The sequence below is a fragment of the Lissotriton helveticus genome, chromosome 5_1 (genome assembly GCF_964261635.1).
Source record: "Lissotriton helveticus chromosome 5_1, aLisHel1.1, whole genome shotgun sequence".
NCBI classification, from domain to species: domain Eukaryota; kingdom Metazoa; phylum Chordata; class Amphibia; order Caudata; family Salamandridae; genus Lissotriton; species Lissotriton helveticus.
Window position 1 is genome coordinate 403,714,693 of NC_136065.1, and position 16,765 is coordinate 403,731,457.

The 16,765-nt window shown below is 41.8% G+C and overlaps 1 protein-coding gene across 1 annotated transcript in view; it reads right to left on the reverse strand.

Annotated features, from left to right (window-relative positions):
* The window catches only part of RNF207 (ring finger protein 207), a 664,007-nt gene that overhangs the window by 302,853 nt on the left and 344,389 nt on the right, over positions 1-16,765 (reverse strand). The window contains exon 12 of the mRNA XM_078642621.1: positions 5,229-5,350. Within this exon, the coding sequence (XP_078498747.1) occupies positions 5,229-5,350 (122 nt within the window). The remainder of the gene's footprint in view (positions 1-5,228; positions 5,351-16,765) is intronic.

Sequence of the window (16,765 nt, forward strand, 5' to 3'; positions counted from 1 at the left end):
CACACTAGACATATCCTTCTCAACACAACTCGTAAGTATCTGAGACAATTATGCAGACAATAGTCAATAGAATTCCCATCTCTATTGTTTTTGAGAAGCTCTCTGATGTACCACCTAATCCCAGGGCGTACAAACTGAAGAATGTAACTGTAGTCATAAGTTTAATTTTCTTCTTCACGCTATGTACTTTTTTGTTCAGTTGCCTGAATAACTGGTAGACCAAGCACATGTTTGTTTTACTATGGCCCGATTTGAATTAAACTATTTTTTATCATCCTAGTTTTCCTGCTCTTGAACTGTTTATTAATGTTGCAGCATTCATTGTCTTGGTGTTGACTGGTTCCACATATTGTTCACAGAAACTAGTGTCCTAATACACTAGATTAAGGGGAAATGGCAGGAAAGGAGAAGAAGATTTGGGTATCATTGGTGTGATGATGGCAGGAGGTGAAAAACAAAGAGATAATGTCCCCGAGTGAAGTGGTGGAGAGATAGAGAAGAGGAGTCAACGTAGGACTGACCCTTAAGGACTGCGACTGGTTGAGAGGTCAGTTGAGATCTTTTGGAGTTACTGAAAACAAGTGTTCTGACAGATATAATGAGACTCATTGATGAAAAGTGCCCTGTATGTCATATTCCTGGGGGAGGTAAGCAATGGGTAATGATCTACAGTACTGAATTCTTTGTATAGATCAAGGAGAATCCTAGTAGAATAAATGTGGTTTTGATGAGGAGAATAAACACAATTAACAGTATGGAAGAGTGTAGTTTCTCCTTAGTTTGTAGTTAGTTTGCTTAGAGTGTAGTTTCTGAAGGCCACTGAAGCCTGAATGGAAGGGACTGAAAAGGCTGTTTCAAGCGATGTGGTAAGTTATTTCAATACTAGTAATTCCAGTGACATGGAAAAGAACCAGAGTTAGATAGTGTACCTTCCTCTCACCTATCTCACTTGGCAGGTGAGGATGCATTTTCATACATTTCCAGACTACACTGAACTACTTTTCGAGGTATTTTGTTATTTTAGAAGTAGATCCATAGCACTTCATGGCACTTGTAGCCACACCCAGCTTGAGATATAGAAAATCTGAATGTTTTTGAGCAACCACAAAAGAGTTATTTTAAGAATATTGTGTAATATGGATCATTTGTACCAATTATTTTCCATTAAGACAAGCTAACTGATAATTAGTTAGTCAAAAAGAGGAAAATGTAAAAGTCATTGTGTTTTTTTTAATCAAGGGGAACACATTATGGAAATATGAGATGATTATCTGCAATAAGCGCCCTTTAACTATTGTAGGGCACATTGTCTTTGTAAAACAAAGTATATTTCCCTATATAAATGTCCTTTATGACAATGTGCCAACATAATTTACATGTCCGGATATAGTCAGATAACAATCTATGACTTATTGATTCAGCTGGAACTGATAGAAGACAAATCTCACATGAAAACTGCTAAAGAAGAAACAATATTTGTGAAGGCTGGTGTTGCCAGAACTCCAAATGTATAGGTTAGTTAGTTTATAGTTTAGTTTGAGTGTATCCATAAAGCAACATACAAATCTTGAAGAAAATGTAAGAAAGTACAATGAGATAAATGCAGCACATCATCCATAAAAATCCTACTACACTATGCATAAAGGAACGTGAGCATTATAAATGTTGAAAAAGAACTCTCTCCAATATCAATATTTCACACATTTCTTAAGCTTTTCTTGTGCTAAAAATGGAATGATGAATTTAAATAAAACAGCCAGCCCAAATGCTAAAAACCATCCTATCTACTGCTGTTAGTAGCCGAAGTGTTATGAAAGGGTCTTCATGGACCCTTTATCCATTCTAAAGCAGTTGGATTCCTCTATTCTGGGCGTAATTAGATCTTTATTAAACGCTTCGTTAGAGGTGGCTGTGATACCCGATGACTGGAAGCATGCTATGGTTGTCCCTCTGCTGAAAAAGGCAGAGGGGGACCCAGAGATCTTTTCAAACTTTCGACCAATATCATTACTACCTATTTGTTCGAAGGTTTTGGAAAAGCATGTCAATAACCAGTTATCCAAATTTGTCAATGATAACAATCTGTTGCATTTCTCACAGTCGGGGTTTAGGAAGGGACACTCCACGGAGTCAACCTCACTAGGGGTCACTGAAGCCATCCGAAAGGAATTAGATGGAGGGGGCACGGCGGCACTCATTCTTTTAGATTTGAGTGCCGCCTTTGACACCATCTCCCACCATACCCTGATTCGGACGTTGGAGGACATAGGAATACAAGGGAAAGCCTTGAGATGGCTGGAACAATTTCTTCTACACCGAACCTTCCAAGTCTTTTCCAAAAATAATTCCTCTGACTTTCAGAAATCATTGTATGGGGTACCTCAGGGCTCTATATTGAGCCCACTTTTATTTAATATATATATTACCCCATTAGCTAAGGTTGCGGAAGAAATGGGCCTCACTATTTATTCCTATGCGGATGACACGCAATTAGTGTTCTCCCTTGCATCCACAGACAAATCTGATTTTTCCCCTCTCTGCTCTGGACTTCTGAGAATGGCTGACGGGCTCTATGATAATAAATTAAAATTGAATGCGGAAAAAACAGAGCTACTCATTTTTGGCAATCACAAGGATCTTTGGGGCCCCATTCATTGGCCAGTTGAAATGGGCCCGTCCCCGGTTGCGGTCTAATCAGCCCGCAACTTAGGAATAATAATTGACAACAAATTATCAATGCGTGCACATGCCACAAAAACGGCCGCAACTTGCTTTGCCATCCTTAAATGGTTAAAGAAAATACTTTGGCAACTTCCTGAGGGGGCACAAAGGACAGTAATACAGGCCTTAGTAGGGTCTCGATTGGACTATGGAAACATTCTCCTCCTAGGAACTAATAAAGACACTATTAACCCTCTGCAGATTGTACAGAACGCCGCAGCTAGGGTGCTTCTCCATCTCCCAGGGCACGCAAGCATCTCAGAACATCTGAAGAAATTGCATTGGCTGAAAATCGCCAACAGAGTGAAATTTAAAGCACTCTGCTACATGTTTAGGATCAGTGTGAATGAGGCACCTTCCTATCTATGTAGATTGGCCCAGAAATATGTACCATCACGCGCTCTTCGATCCATGACACAAGCTAAATTTGTTGTCCCTAGATTTAGGCGAGCACGTCTGGGTGGACGCTCATTCTCTTACTTGGCCCCTGTCCTATGGAATGCCCTTCCACTTAAACTACGGTTAGAACCAAACTACCTCCAATTTCGCAGGGGAGTGAAAACTTGGCTTTTTAATCAGTAACTCTCCCTCTTCTAATTTTCAGTTCCCTCAAACAGATCCAAGGTGCCGGGAAACCCTCAGGGTAGCTGTTGCGCCATACAAATGTATAAAATAAATAAATAAAATAAATAAATGGAGCAACAAACCGATAATTGAGCCTGACTTTCCATGCCAGAAAAATACAGCAAGACAACAATACTCATAAATTATCTTAATAATAACATACACTGTGTAAATGTACTAGCCACTTTGTTAGAAATATGAGATAAAGCGCTTGAAAGAGCAAGAAATTAATAGCTTATTCGTCAACCTAGATACAATAGAGACAGCATTTCATGGTAGCTAAACTTAAAGCCCAATTAAAAGAGGCCAAGGAAAAAATGTTCATTATAAATGTTATGTATAACAGTTTGGCTGATTGAGTTCAACAATATCAAGGTACTTTAGAAAGCAGGGAAAGATTTTAAAATGTAAAAACGCACCAGTAGGGCCTTCCCACTGTGCCTTCCTTATGTTGCGGTACACAATTAAGTCCTAATAGGATTTTTTCAGCACTAAAATAAAATAAGAGTTGATAGAATGTGCCTGGACACAACATTAGATAAGACCAAATTTGTAAAGGTACGCCATGTATAGGTGACCACCTATGGTAAAGTATGTGCATTCCTAATTGCCTGATCTTGCAAATGGCATTTTTATAAGGCTATAGAGCAGTAGTACCCAGATCCAAGAACATAGGGACTGTAGGGGTACCTGATGGTAACTTTAAGAGAGGTTTAACAAAAGGCATTCTCTGCAATACTAGAGTCCTTATAAAAATAAGCAGTTCGAAAGATAGTGGGCCAATTCTTCTCATAATGATCCAAAAGTCAATAACTCCAATTATATATAGAAGAAATATGGCTGGTTCAAAAAGACAGCCTTAAAGTATATCTTGATTAAGGGAACTGGGATCAGTTAATTCTTGTTTTGATACCCATCTGACTCTTCCAGAATTGATCGTATGGAGATAAATATGTTCTGATAAATATCTGGCTGATAAAGCGTGATACCCCTAACCCGGTCCCAGGCTGCTTGTTTCTGGTCCAGGGAGGACCAGGCCTGGCAGTTCAGGCTGTACCATTCCCATAGGGAGCAGGGTCAAAACTGATTTGCATATGGCTGGGTCCAACCTGGGGTGGCATGGTCAGCAAAAGAATGGTGGATATAACCCAGATCTGTTGACAGGGTGTGAGTGTTTGAAAAGTTTCATCACTCCACCTATCATCTTGTTGTGTTTGCTATGATCGCCCTAAGTGGCCAAGGACATGTCCATACGTGGGTCCATTGCTTGCTGTGCCACTTGATTCAAGTTGCCTCGCTGATGAGGGATAGTACCCTTAAACTGTTTCCAGGATGCTTGTTTCCAGTCCAGGGAGGGCCTGGCTTGAGAGTTCGGGCTGTACTATTCCCATGAGAAGCAAGATCAAGACTGGGGTGGCATAGTGAGCAAAAGAACAATGGATTTAACCCAGATCTCTTGACTGGGGATGAGTGGTTGAAAAGTTTCAGCACTCTGTCCATCATCTTCTTGTGTTTCCTATGTTCGCGTTAGGTGGACAAGGGTATGCCCAAACGTGGGTCCCTCTCTCATTGTGGCACTGGATTCAAGCTGGCCTGGCTGATGAGACACAAGCCAATGAAGTAATCCGCAGCTCATACTAATGCCTGGTGATGCTTTGGAGGATACGCTCTCGACTGAGAGTCATATATCATCCTTATTGTAAAAAGAATGATTGGCTTGAAGTCAAAGGCCTGAAGTTCTCAATCTCAGCTCTTCAGTTGCCAATAGGTAAGCACAGATAACCAAAGACCGAGCCTTTGCATTCATAATAAGTTAGAATTTAAATACTCTGCAAATAAGGTACAAGGCAACATTACATTTTAGCAAACAGATGTTTTCTTACATATTTCCACTGTTAATCCCTGTGACATTGCAGCTGGTATTCACCCCTCCAGCCCTGCGGGTGTTTAGAAATAGTAAAGGCTCCAAACAGCGTGCAAATTCTGCGCCATATTCTGAGTTGATCTGAAACAAAAAATAAAGAAATACTTCATGTGATTTTACTAAATATACATTGAAATTCCTCTTATTTTGGAAGGATAAACTACTTGCATAGTGATTTATTTCATTACGGAAACACAAGCAAGTGAGGTTCAAGCTTAAAAAAGAATTGTCATATGTGAGCTGAAAATCTGTTGTAGAATACTTCTAGCATTGCATAATATTTTTTTTTCAAAAGACTAAGAGCCTGATTCACAAAGGTAACATACAAGCAGTATAGTAACAAGTGCAGAGTCTCAGTACTTGGGGCAGAAACTCCGCACTTGGGGCGGAATCTCCACTATGCGCACTCTCTGCAGTGCGGAGATTCTGCCCAGAGTTTGGAGATTCCACCACGAGTATGGAGAGCTCTGCCCTGAGAGCAGAGACTTCACACTCCTAATATTACTAATTGTATCTTACCTTTGTGAATCGGGCCTTAGGATATCATGGGCAATGTGCACTAATGAATAAGGCACACATTATACCAAAAGGACAGATTTCTTTTTTAAAATAATGTGACTTTAGGGTGGTGTATAAACGAAACAAAATGCATGGATGCATGCACAGCATGTTCCTTTTTAGGTACAGCTTGAAGGAACTGGCTTTAAATAGTCATAGAAAATTACAAAGGCACAGGTAGTTTGCGAGTAGTAGCCTTATCACATGAAATAATAGAATTCATTTGTAGAAATGGTTCTAATCCTTTACATTTTTGTTTTATTTTCCATTAATTGCTAGAAACTAGAGTATGATGTTTGAGAGTTTTCCATTGTATTTTTATGAAAGAGCTCCTACATCACTAATATACCCAAATACAAAGCACATAATATGTTTCTGCTATGATATGGCTGACTATGTAGGTATAAATACAAGTAACGGAGATCTCTCTGTAGAGCAGGGCTATCATGATATCTAGCTACTCATTACTTATGTGTATGTGTAGCAGGGCTGAGCAGTTGTAGTGACTCAATAAATCAGGGACTACTGCTGCCATAGTAAGCATTCAAATATGGGTGAAATTGTCCTTAACCTGTTGGGATTGCTTGAAATTTTCCTGAACTGGTTGGGATTGCTTGTGAGCCCGCTTAGAGAGGACCTGATCTGGCCGCTGGGTCTCAACTGTTCCTGTTAGAGCAGATCAGGTCTGAATTGTGCATGGTTGATGCTAGAACTTGGATCTCTAGTTGGCAGAGATTTGCACCCAGTCCAAGTAGGGGTCTCAACCCTAATCAGGGTAAGTCAGATATACAACCTAAATTAACATGTGCTCACCTTCTGGTAGCTTGGCACAGAACATCCAGGCTTAAATTAAGAGGCATTGTGTAAAATATTTCTGCAACACTTACATTCCAGTACCACAGTGAAGACACCACAGAAAGACTCTACACCAGTTTAGAAAAATAGAAAATATTTATATGAGAAAAACAAGGCGAAAATAATACAAATCCAATGTACAGAAGGCAAAATATTGAATTTTAAAAGAATAAATGCAATAAAGCGTTAGACCGGTCAAAGTCAAAGTTCAGGCTGGCCGAGTGCTGGCTGACTACAGGAGTTGCGCAGGGTCCGTTGAAGAAAGTACCTTTCCTGGTCGCAAACAGCGAGATGCATTGAGCTTCTCCACAGAGTGAAGGCTATACATTAGTTTCGAAGATGGGTACCGGTGTCCAGAAGTGTTGAGCGATGTGTCCGATTCTGCCACGCAGACGAGGGGCTGCATCGATCTCACCAAGCTGCAGCTTTGGTGATACGCTGTCTGATGCATCGATCTTGGAAGGCAAAGCGTTGGTTCTGATGCGATTAGCCTATTTTACTCCAGTGATGCACTGGTTCTGCTACACGCAGACAGGAGAAGAGTCAAAATCCGTGTTGAGAGTATCTAGGTCACTTCCTGAAAGTTAGGTACAGGGGTAGAGACTTTGAATTCCCTGAGTCTCAAACTACAGGAGGCAGCCAATAAAGCCCTTGGGAATCACTTGGAGGGAAGACAGAGTCCAGCTCTCATTTAGCAGAGCCAGAGACCAGCAGGCAGCAGGTGAAGGAGGTTATAGATTGGTCAAATTCCAAACCCAAAAGGGCATAGTCAAATGAGACACTCCAAACCAATTACCATATTTGGGCTATAGGATCCAACGTTCGTCATTTACTAAATTCATCAAAATTACAATGCTGACAAGGAGCAGTGGGAGAGAAGAATTCAAACTTTGGCATGGAAAGGGGGTACTTCATTGGATCTCCTTTTGCATGTTAGGAAACATTCTGGACAGGCACATAGATAAGGATCACAGAATGCAGATTGTAGAAATGATAACTCATGAAGACTTTTACACAGGGCTTTGAGATTTCAATTTTCCCAGTAAATATTGTATACTAAATATTGTATGCTAAATGTGTCTTACTACTGGGAAATGAGGAGTAGGTCACACCTACTACAAGGGTAAGTCAAACTTCTCAAAGAAAACAAAAACAGTGTGACATAGGTATGAAGAAAGAACATGTTACATGCAGCAATATGCTGAGTGAAGTACCAGATAATTTAAATACATTTATGAAGTCCAGTATCATAGGATTGTGTTGTAATGGTATTATGTTTTCAGTCAGTTGTTCACAGATTAATTCAATAGCTTACCGCTAGATGTCAGTTTATCAGAAAACAGAGTTTTCATTTCAATGGTGTTCTTGGTTTTTAAGAAATGAAACAGCTTTTGATAACTTATTTTTTGAAGTTCGATTTTTGAATAGTTTCAAGGTAACTGGCACTTAACAGGTTATTGAAACCAACTTGGAAAATGTACTTTACCTTGAAATTGCAATTAACAAGTTTTTCTCTCAAATGATTGTGTAGATTCCTATTTACTTTTATTCTTCTTCACCTCTTTCACCCCATCTGCACTATTTTTCCTTGCTTTTATCTTTTTTCCTTTGCTTACTTGTGATGAGAGCTCCTAACCACTCCTTCCATATTTTGACTTCATCCTGTGTAATAATTTCTCCTCTCCTTCCTGCTCCCTCCCTTCTGCCACCTCCCTTCTTCCAATTCCTTTCTTTTCTGAACTTGGGGTATGTAGTGTTGTGTAAGTTTGTCATGACGGAACCTTTATGGCTTCTGGTGAACTCCGTAGGACTGTGACATAAGCATTAGAGCATAGTGAAGTGAATGCAGCTTTAGAATGTTGAGTTCACGGTTACACACAGAAGAATAAAGGCATGTTATACTAAGCTCCATGTGTGGCAAAGTCATTGGCAATTACCCGGGCAAGAGAGTATGCTATAACTGGTGACGAGATAGGGGATAAGTAAACCAATGATATACAGTGCTCTCCCAGAGAATTTGCCGTGGTCCATAAAATTGCTCATGCATGCCATGTGTGCCTCCGTCGAAGTGCAGAATCGACATTTGGTGTATGTGGAGTCAAAGCGCAGCACCAGTTTCGTGTAAAGCATTTGAAGTTTAAGAAATCTTCAGTGAGAAGTTCACACATCAGTGGCTGAGAACCTGCTGGGAAGTCCGCATTTGGAGGTTCTGCGCTACTACACAACTCAAAGACATACATTCATACAGAGTGACAATGTTATAGGCGGATGGAACCAGGTTTTAAAAGAGGAGCAAAGTGCAAAATAACACTACGAACAAAAGCACTTTGAGGCAGAGATCAACCAGGTGTCAGACAGCATACAGAGATGCCTAAAGACAAAGTGATACAAGAAATGGTCATTTGCTTACCAGTACTGAATAAGGTGAGCAATTGTGCCACTGCGCTGGGGGAAGGAATCCCAGAAAAAGCACCAGGGTTTGTGCTTGCGGAGCTGTCCATGCTGAAGTGGCCCACCACCAAAGCTGGCAGGTGGTGACTCAGAACAACTTCCAAGGCCTCCTAAAAGCAAAGGGCTCCCATGGAGAGCAAGGGGGGGGGTCAAGATTCCACAGGCTGTCCAAGATGACCCAGCGGCCAGCACAATAAAGGATCTTAGAGATGGTAAGAATGAAGCAGGTCCTAGTGGTGAGCAGAAGGCGTCAGATGAAATTCTACATGCTGCATCAGCCAATCTTGTCAATGGTTACAATGCTGCTGCCTTTTTGAAACTACCACTGCCATTCGATGCTACAAAAAGTTGAATATTGCTGACAGAGACATTTGATGATTTCATTGATGCGAATGAAGAAGCAGATAACAGAAGGTTTTCAAGCACCTTAAGAATCTTGCTGGTGAAGGTGAAAAAGAATCCATTAAAAAAATACAGCGAGCTGACGAAATTACATACAGTCAAATCAAAACAGCCTTGAATCTCAAGTTTAATCCAATGTCAAATGTAGATTACAGAAGGTAAATCTTCAGTCAAGAACAGAAACTATCAACTAATTTGTTAAGAGACTGGATACGCATATCAAAAACTGTAAGTTCAGTGATGAATGCTGAGAGAAGCTCTTAGTCTGGAGCGAGTTCTCATGGCTTCCAGAGCTGAAAAGAGTGCTGATTGACAAGCTGCTGACATGGAGGTTCCTAGAGTAAGTCAGTCATGAATGTGAGTTCTTTTAATTATTTAGGCATTATGTTTGCATCTCAAACAAACTGGCAAAAGATGATTACTATTAGAGGAATGTAGTATTTTATATGAAGAAAGATATCCAAGATAAACGGTTTCCAAAGGATTTATTCTCTGGTAATAAAGCGCGTCTGGTTAGATCCGCAGCCTACAGGAAACTAACCAACAGTAAAACATAGAATAGGAACATTCAATGACAGCATGAGTGGAATATGGAACATGACAGAAAAGAATACACAAGTCTTAAAGGGAAAGAGATACTAACTACTAAAGGCTAATTAATAAATAATAAACTAACATAGTAACATACTACAAGGAACTCAGATGGAGAAAATATTGGGGCTCTAACTAAGTTTATAAAAAAAACTGGTTTAAACCAGTAGATCTAATAAAAACAGTGTACCAAGCCAAGACTGTATCTACCGCTACCTATGGGGCAGCTGTCTGGGGCATGAAAGATTGTACAAAACTGCAGATTATCGAAGATAATTTCCTAAAAAGGGTCCTTTCGTTACCACAGTCATGTGCCAATTACAAGTGTCACATGGAATGATATTCCGTTAATGCTGGGCACTCCTTGCAATGTTTATGTTGTTACTGAACTTCCACTTTGTACATGTGATAATCAATCTATGCAGGATGACATACATTTTTTGTTTTTCTGTAAATTTTATTATAATGAAAGGAAACGTTTCATTATCCCTATTATGCGAAAAATGAATTTTAAACAGTGTCGCGTAACACTCTATTATCTCCAGCTACTTCCTGATCCTTTTACCTGTTTCTCTTTAGCGTCTTTTTTATTACTGCCACTAAAAAAGAGATCTATAACTACCTGAAATTATATTTTTACAAAACGAAATGATTTTATTATTGTGTAAATGATCATGAATTTGTATCTGTATTTTTAAAGTAATGATCTTTTTTCATGTGTGTTGTAATGTTGTGAATTGTTTTTTATAAGTAGTATACTTTTTATGCCTACTTTGTGTTGGCGAAATAAAGTTTCTGACTGGAATGTGAGTAATAAGCAAAAGCATAATGCCTAGGGACACCGAGTGGATTCTCCACAAAAAAAAGCTGTGCTTCAGATGTGGATTTTCATTTCCACACAAAGGTAAATGTCCCGTCATTGGTCATATTTGCAAAGCTGTGGAAATGAGAAGCATTTTGTGATAGTGTGCAAGGCGAAGGAAAAAGTAAGTGGGTCACGGTGCAAAGACAAAATGGCCACCTGAACCTTACAGAAGCAACGTTTGACGCAAGCCCATAAGACCAAATGACCACATCAGCTGAGGCAGATCAACACCAGACAAGGTTGATCAATATCTAAATCTTTGCCAAACTGGTCTTCTGTATCAATATCAAGTGAAAGTGAAGAAAATGACTGTGCTATGTCATTGTTTACCTCAGTGAAGCATGCACATGTCGGACTAGCTGCATGTGAGCAAATACATCGGTCCAAGAGAAATTGACATGCCAAAGCACCAAAGTCATTCAAACATTGTCCGAAGATCACACTAAAAGTACATGTTTGTTCAATATCTTTCATTCTCGATAGTGGTCTGTCAATAAATATTATGAGAAGAAGAGAATAATGAGAGAGACCCTTTATTCATCAAAGGAATAGGGTACCGTATTCAACTAAGGAAAGCAAGATGGTCAATCCATCGTGTTCTAGCCCCAATTAGACACTATCACGGATAGGTTGTTTGTATGACAAATTGTATTGTCTTGCAGACACTCTCTACTTTTCTTTTTCTTCTCTTTTTCATTTTGACATTCTGTGTAACTTTTTGTACTTTTTGTATTTTTAATATAGCAATTATGTGGTGAAATTATGATGATTGTGTTTTAACCAATAATACAAATTGGGAATTATTGAGGATAAGTACAAGACACAAAAAGTAAATATATATTTTCTAGGAATAAAGTACAAAAAAAAACTAAAAATATACCTGTGTAGTGGCACACTATATCTAAAAGAGTATACATTTTGATATACTCCCCTCTGCTTATTGATGAGTGTACTGGTGGATGAATGCCAGATGTATGGCAGTGAAGTAAATTTGAGTTTAATAATGGTGAAAGAGTAAGTGGTCTGCCAAAGAAAAACATATTTTCGTAGTCAATAAAAATGATGCCTGTGAAGAAATATAATGAACTATCTCCATTGCCTCGACTTATGCCATAGAAAACTAAAGTGTGTATATAGGCTGCATCTATGCCACTAAAAAGTCAAGGCTCAATTATAGCGATGAAGCATAAGAAACCAAAGTACAACCACCAGTTCATGAACTTTAAGGTACGGCACCAAGCACCTGTTTACTCAGCTTCAAAAGTATCCAAAGAACGCAGGTTATGCCCTAATCCCCCCAACACATCTGTGCAGAAGCATACAAACGCAACAAGGGAATGATGTTTGGGGATTGATACAACACAATTATTTCATCTAGGGAAAAAATATATTATTCCCCTACGTGGGAGCCTCATCCACCAGTGTTACAAAACCCAAAACTTTTTTAACCACCCACGGAGCCTTCCTCGATTCTTTCACATCTCTTTTTTATCTCTTTTTTATATAAAAAGATATATATTTTTTATGACACAAAAAACATTGTGCATACAAAACTCAATAATCCAACAAAAAAACTTCAAGAGCTTTCTGTACCCATCCATTTGGACCCGGTTGCAAAAAATACAAATATATAAGCAACACGAGGGGAGGTTTTCCTCTACTCGAAAAAATCTGTGGAAAACCTCTCCTCTACTCAGTACATGTATTGTGTGTACTATCACAGAATACATGGACTGAGTAGAGGAGAGGTTTTCCACTGATTTTTTTGTGTGTAAAGGATTACCTCCCTTCGGATTGCTTATATATTTATATTTGTTTGGCAACTGGGTCAAAATGGATGGATACAAAAAGGTCTAGGAGTTTTTTTATTGGAATATTGAGTTTTGTATGTACATTATTTTTGTGTCATAAAATATATATATATTTTTATATCAAAAAAGAGATTAACAAGAGAGGTGAAAGAATCGAGGAAGGCTCCGTGAGTGGTTAAACTTTTTTGGGGGAGAGTAACACAGGGGGACGACGCTCCCACATAGGGGAATAATATATTTTTTCCCTTGATGCAATAATTGTGTTGTATCAGTCCCCAGACATCATTTCCTTGTTGCGTCTGTTTACCCAACTTCAGCACAGCTGCTGATATTGTTGATATTTGGGCTGGTATGCGTGAACTATAAAATGAATATACATCATGAAATAGTAAGTCAATTCCTTTCGTTTTTTTTATGGGTTGAGAAAACTCAAGACTATGAAAGTCCATTTACACATTAGGGATAGTCAAGATAGTGACATGCCGAAACTGAAAGACAATATTACACATCAGTTTTGGTACCAGCATCCTCAAACTCTCACAAGTGACAGTGAATATCAAAGAGGGGGGCGTGGCTTGGCCGGCAATGAAGTCGTACATGTAGCCTCGGAGCTCAGTCTGTGGCTCCTCTTCCTGGCCATAATACTGTATCAGTGACTGAGTTGTGGAGGCCGCTGCCAGCTGCAGCTTCTCCTGAAGTGCCACCAATGCCCTGCTGAGCACATTCTTTGGCAGAAGCGGTGGAACACCGTGCCGTACCCCCCTGCTCTCCTCGCGCCTGTGAGCAGCTCCAGGACACTGGGCTGGCAGAGGTGCATGGGGCCGGGGACTGGCCCCGCCCCTTAGGCCCTGATCGGTGCTGCAGCCCTGCATTGATCCCCGAACCTCCCGCTGCCACGGCGACCCTGATGCCAACTTGTACGGTACTGTGTATAGTTGCAGTGTGGCCCCTGCTTGATAGTGGACTGAGACCCTGTAACACTGGCTCCCGGGGGCGTGGAGCGCTGCTGCCGGCTGAACTCCCCTACGAGAGACCGTGGCCTAACTCTGCCCATCTGGCCTACTCCTGTGAAGCAGTGCCACGCCGGAGGGGGGCTCTGTCCTACTGTGTGGGCCACGAGGGCGTTGAGGCGGCGGAGGTGTGCATCAGCGGAGGGGAGGCTGGAACACGGGCCTTGCTCTACCCTCATTCATGGCTGCTGTGTGGGACTCAACAATGGGGTAGTGTGTGTATGTTTGGAGGCTGCCCGCCTTCTGAGCCTGGGCGAAAGCATTGGAACTTCCTCTGTCCTGGTCTTCATAATACCTGGGGAACATCGCTTTCCACCATCGACGTGGGGCTAGAGCGCCATCCACCCAATTTGACGCCTGCAACCTAAGCAGTTTGGGTGACACACCTGTGGTCTGCTGGGGCTGATTGGGTCACTTCGTCTCTTGACCTGCCTATGTCACGCAGGGACAGTTCGGGAACCCCTGGGGATGCTGGGTGAGGCGCGCTTCCTCTCTGACTGGCCCATTTTGAAGTAATCAAAGTGTAGAGTGCCTTGCCAATCGGCGCCATACTGAATCAGATTGGGTCACCTGCTGCTGCAGCTTTGCTTTGATGCATAGTGGCACACTGTGTCCAGTCACATTAGCTACGCCTCACCCTTCGGGATACTATCATCTGATCCAAAGGTGGTGTGACCTGCCTAACAACCTTCAAGTAACTGGCTAGCAGCACAGTCACGAGCATTACAAGTGAGATGCGCCTGCCCCTTTGAATTGACTGTGCTTTACTGGAGGTGGATGTTGGGCAGGACACCTGGGCACTGCTCCAGAGGCAGCTGAGAAGTGTTACATCCAGCGCAGTGCTTGCCCCCTGCAGCTTCATGTCATGAGGAGGACGTACGAAGACGGGAACAGGGGGTGCGGCAGGCCTCCATCCACAGACCCGGGAGCATGCGGACAAAATGGCGGAGGCTGAGACGACTGATCCTATGTTGCATAAGCTAGATGTGGTGTTGGCGGCAGTTGAAAAACTTGGAGAGACTATGAATCAAATCCACACCTCTTTAGAAGGTAAAATAGATAAGGTGTTGATTGATCTTACGTTGCTTCACGCAGACCATCGGAAACTCGCAGATCGTACCGTTGCTACAGAAGGGGACATTGCGGGGGTCTCACCACGTGTATCAGAGCTGAAAAGAACGTCCGGGATCTGCTCAACAGAGTTCAATTCCCTGAAGACAGGGCAGAAGATGCTGAAGGAAGGGCTTGCCACAATAATGTGCGCATTGTGGGCCTTCCGGAGGGAGTGGAAGGGAAGAACGCAGTAACATACGCGGAGGATTGGATCTGCTCACTGCTGCCTGGAGAGGCCCTATCAGCACACTTTGTTGTTGAAAGAGCACACAGAGTCCCTGCCAGACCTCCACCTCCAGGCCCGAATCCTAGACTGTTCTTAATCCGTCTATTAAATTATAGAGACGGGGATGCTCTTCTTCAAGAAACCAGGAAGTTGCAGGACATACAAATGGACAACCACAAAGTGATGATCTTCCCAGATTACACCTTTCAAGTTCAGAAGCAGCGCCACTCGTACTTAGCGGTGAAGAGACGCCTGAGGCAATGTGATCTTAAATATTCGTTGCTATTTCCTGCAAAACTGAGAGTTGTGGCGAACGGAAAACTCATTTATTCACTACCCCAGAAGGCGCTGAGGAATGGCTGGACTCTTTCAATTCATCACAAATCAGGTGAAGGGAGCAACCACCAGAAACTACACTGCAACGACGCAGATGGAGAAGGTCACAGCCTTCCGCCCACCAGGTGTCTGGCCTGACACCAGAGTTAATTTTGAGCGGCCAACTCGAGGCGGTGCATGCAGTAGTGACTATCAGGGGGTCCCCAGAGAAGGAATCCGATTCAGTCTCTGATCGCCGTGGGCCAAATAGTGATGAGGAACTTTCTGATGCATTCGCTGTTTCACAAGGCTCCTGTGAACTGCCACATGTCACTCCGCAGACCTTCGATAACATTGCCTGAGTGTGGTAATATTAATTGTTTATATGTTTTCTCCTCTACACCTTGGATGATGCACAAACCTTTGGGTAGGGCAAGTATATGACCCTCTCACTATGTTGCATTTACTCAGTAAACTTTGTATCTAATATTTATGCATAGGCCAACATTGCGGGGTGGGTCCTGAAATCTCTAACATGTTCTCTCTATTGGCATTGTATACAATGGGAATTTTAAGTATAGTAAGCTGGCAGCGGCCCGTGCAGAAAAGAGCTTGGCAGGGGAGGGGTTCAGCTATACATAACGGTCTCCTCCTCTGTTTTCTATTGCTCCTAGGTTGCTGTGCACAACAGCCTCCCCCTGACGTTAGCTGTGTGCTATTGCGTTACAAGTTTGGGCGATTGCCTGTTGCAAAACTGCTCTCATGGTATTTTTCATAGTATGTTGTTTTTATGTTTTATCTGCCATCCTTCTTAGCCAAGTACTTAAGTGTGGCACAATTGATTTCAGCACTGCAGCGCACATTACAATGGTCTGTACATATCCACTACCACCCTCCCCCCGTCACTCGACTGGGTAAACCCGGATACATCCTAGACATTCACAGGCTATGGCTCCCATTAAAATAGGCACATGGAACGTGCGAGGCATCCACAGCCCGGAATGCCATTATCTCATGTATTCTTACCTGAAGCACCATCACGTACAAATAGCACTTCTTCAGGAGACACATTTAGTTCAAACAGAAATTGCTAGACTCCATAGGCAATGGAGGGGACAACTATATGTGACAGGATATTCTGCATATGCACGAGGAGTCTTGGTGTGGGTGAGGCCGGGGACTCCGTTTAAAGTGATAGATGCTCCGATAGATGGGGAAGGCAGATTGTCATAGTTCAAGGGGTCCTCGATGGGAAACCGGTAGTAGTGGCATCACTCTATGCACCCAATACTGAGCATG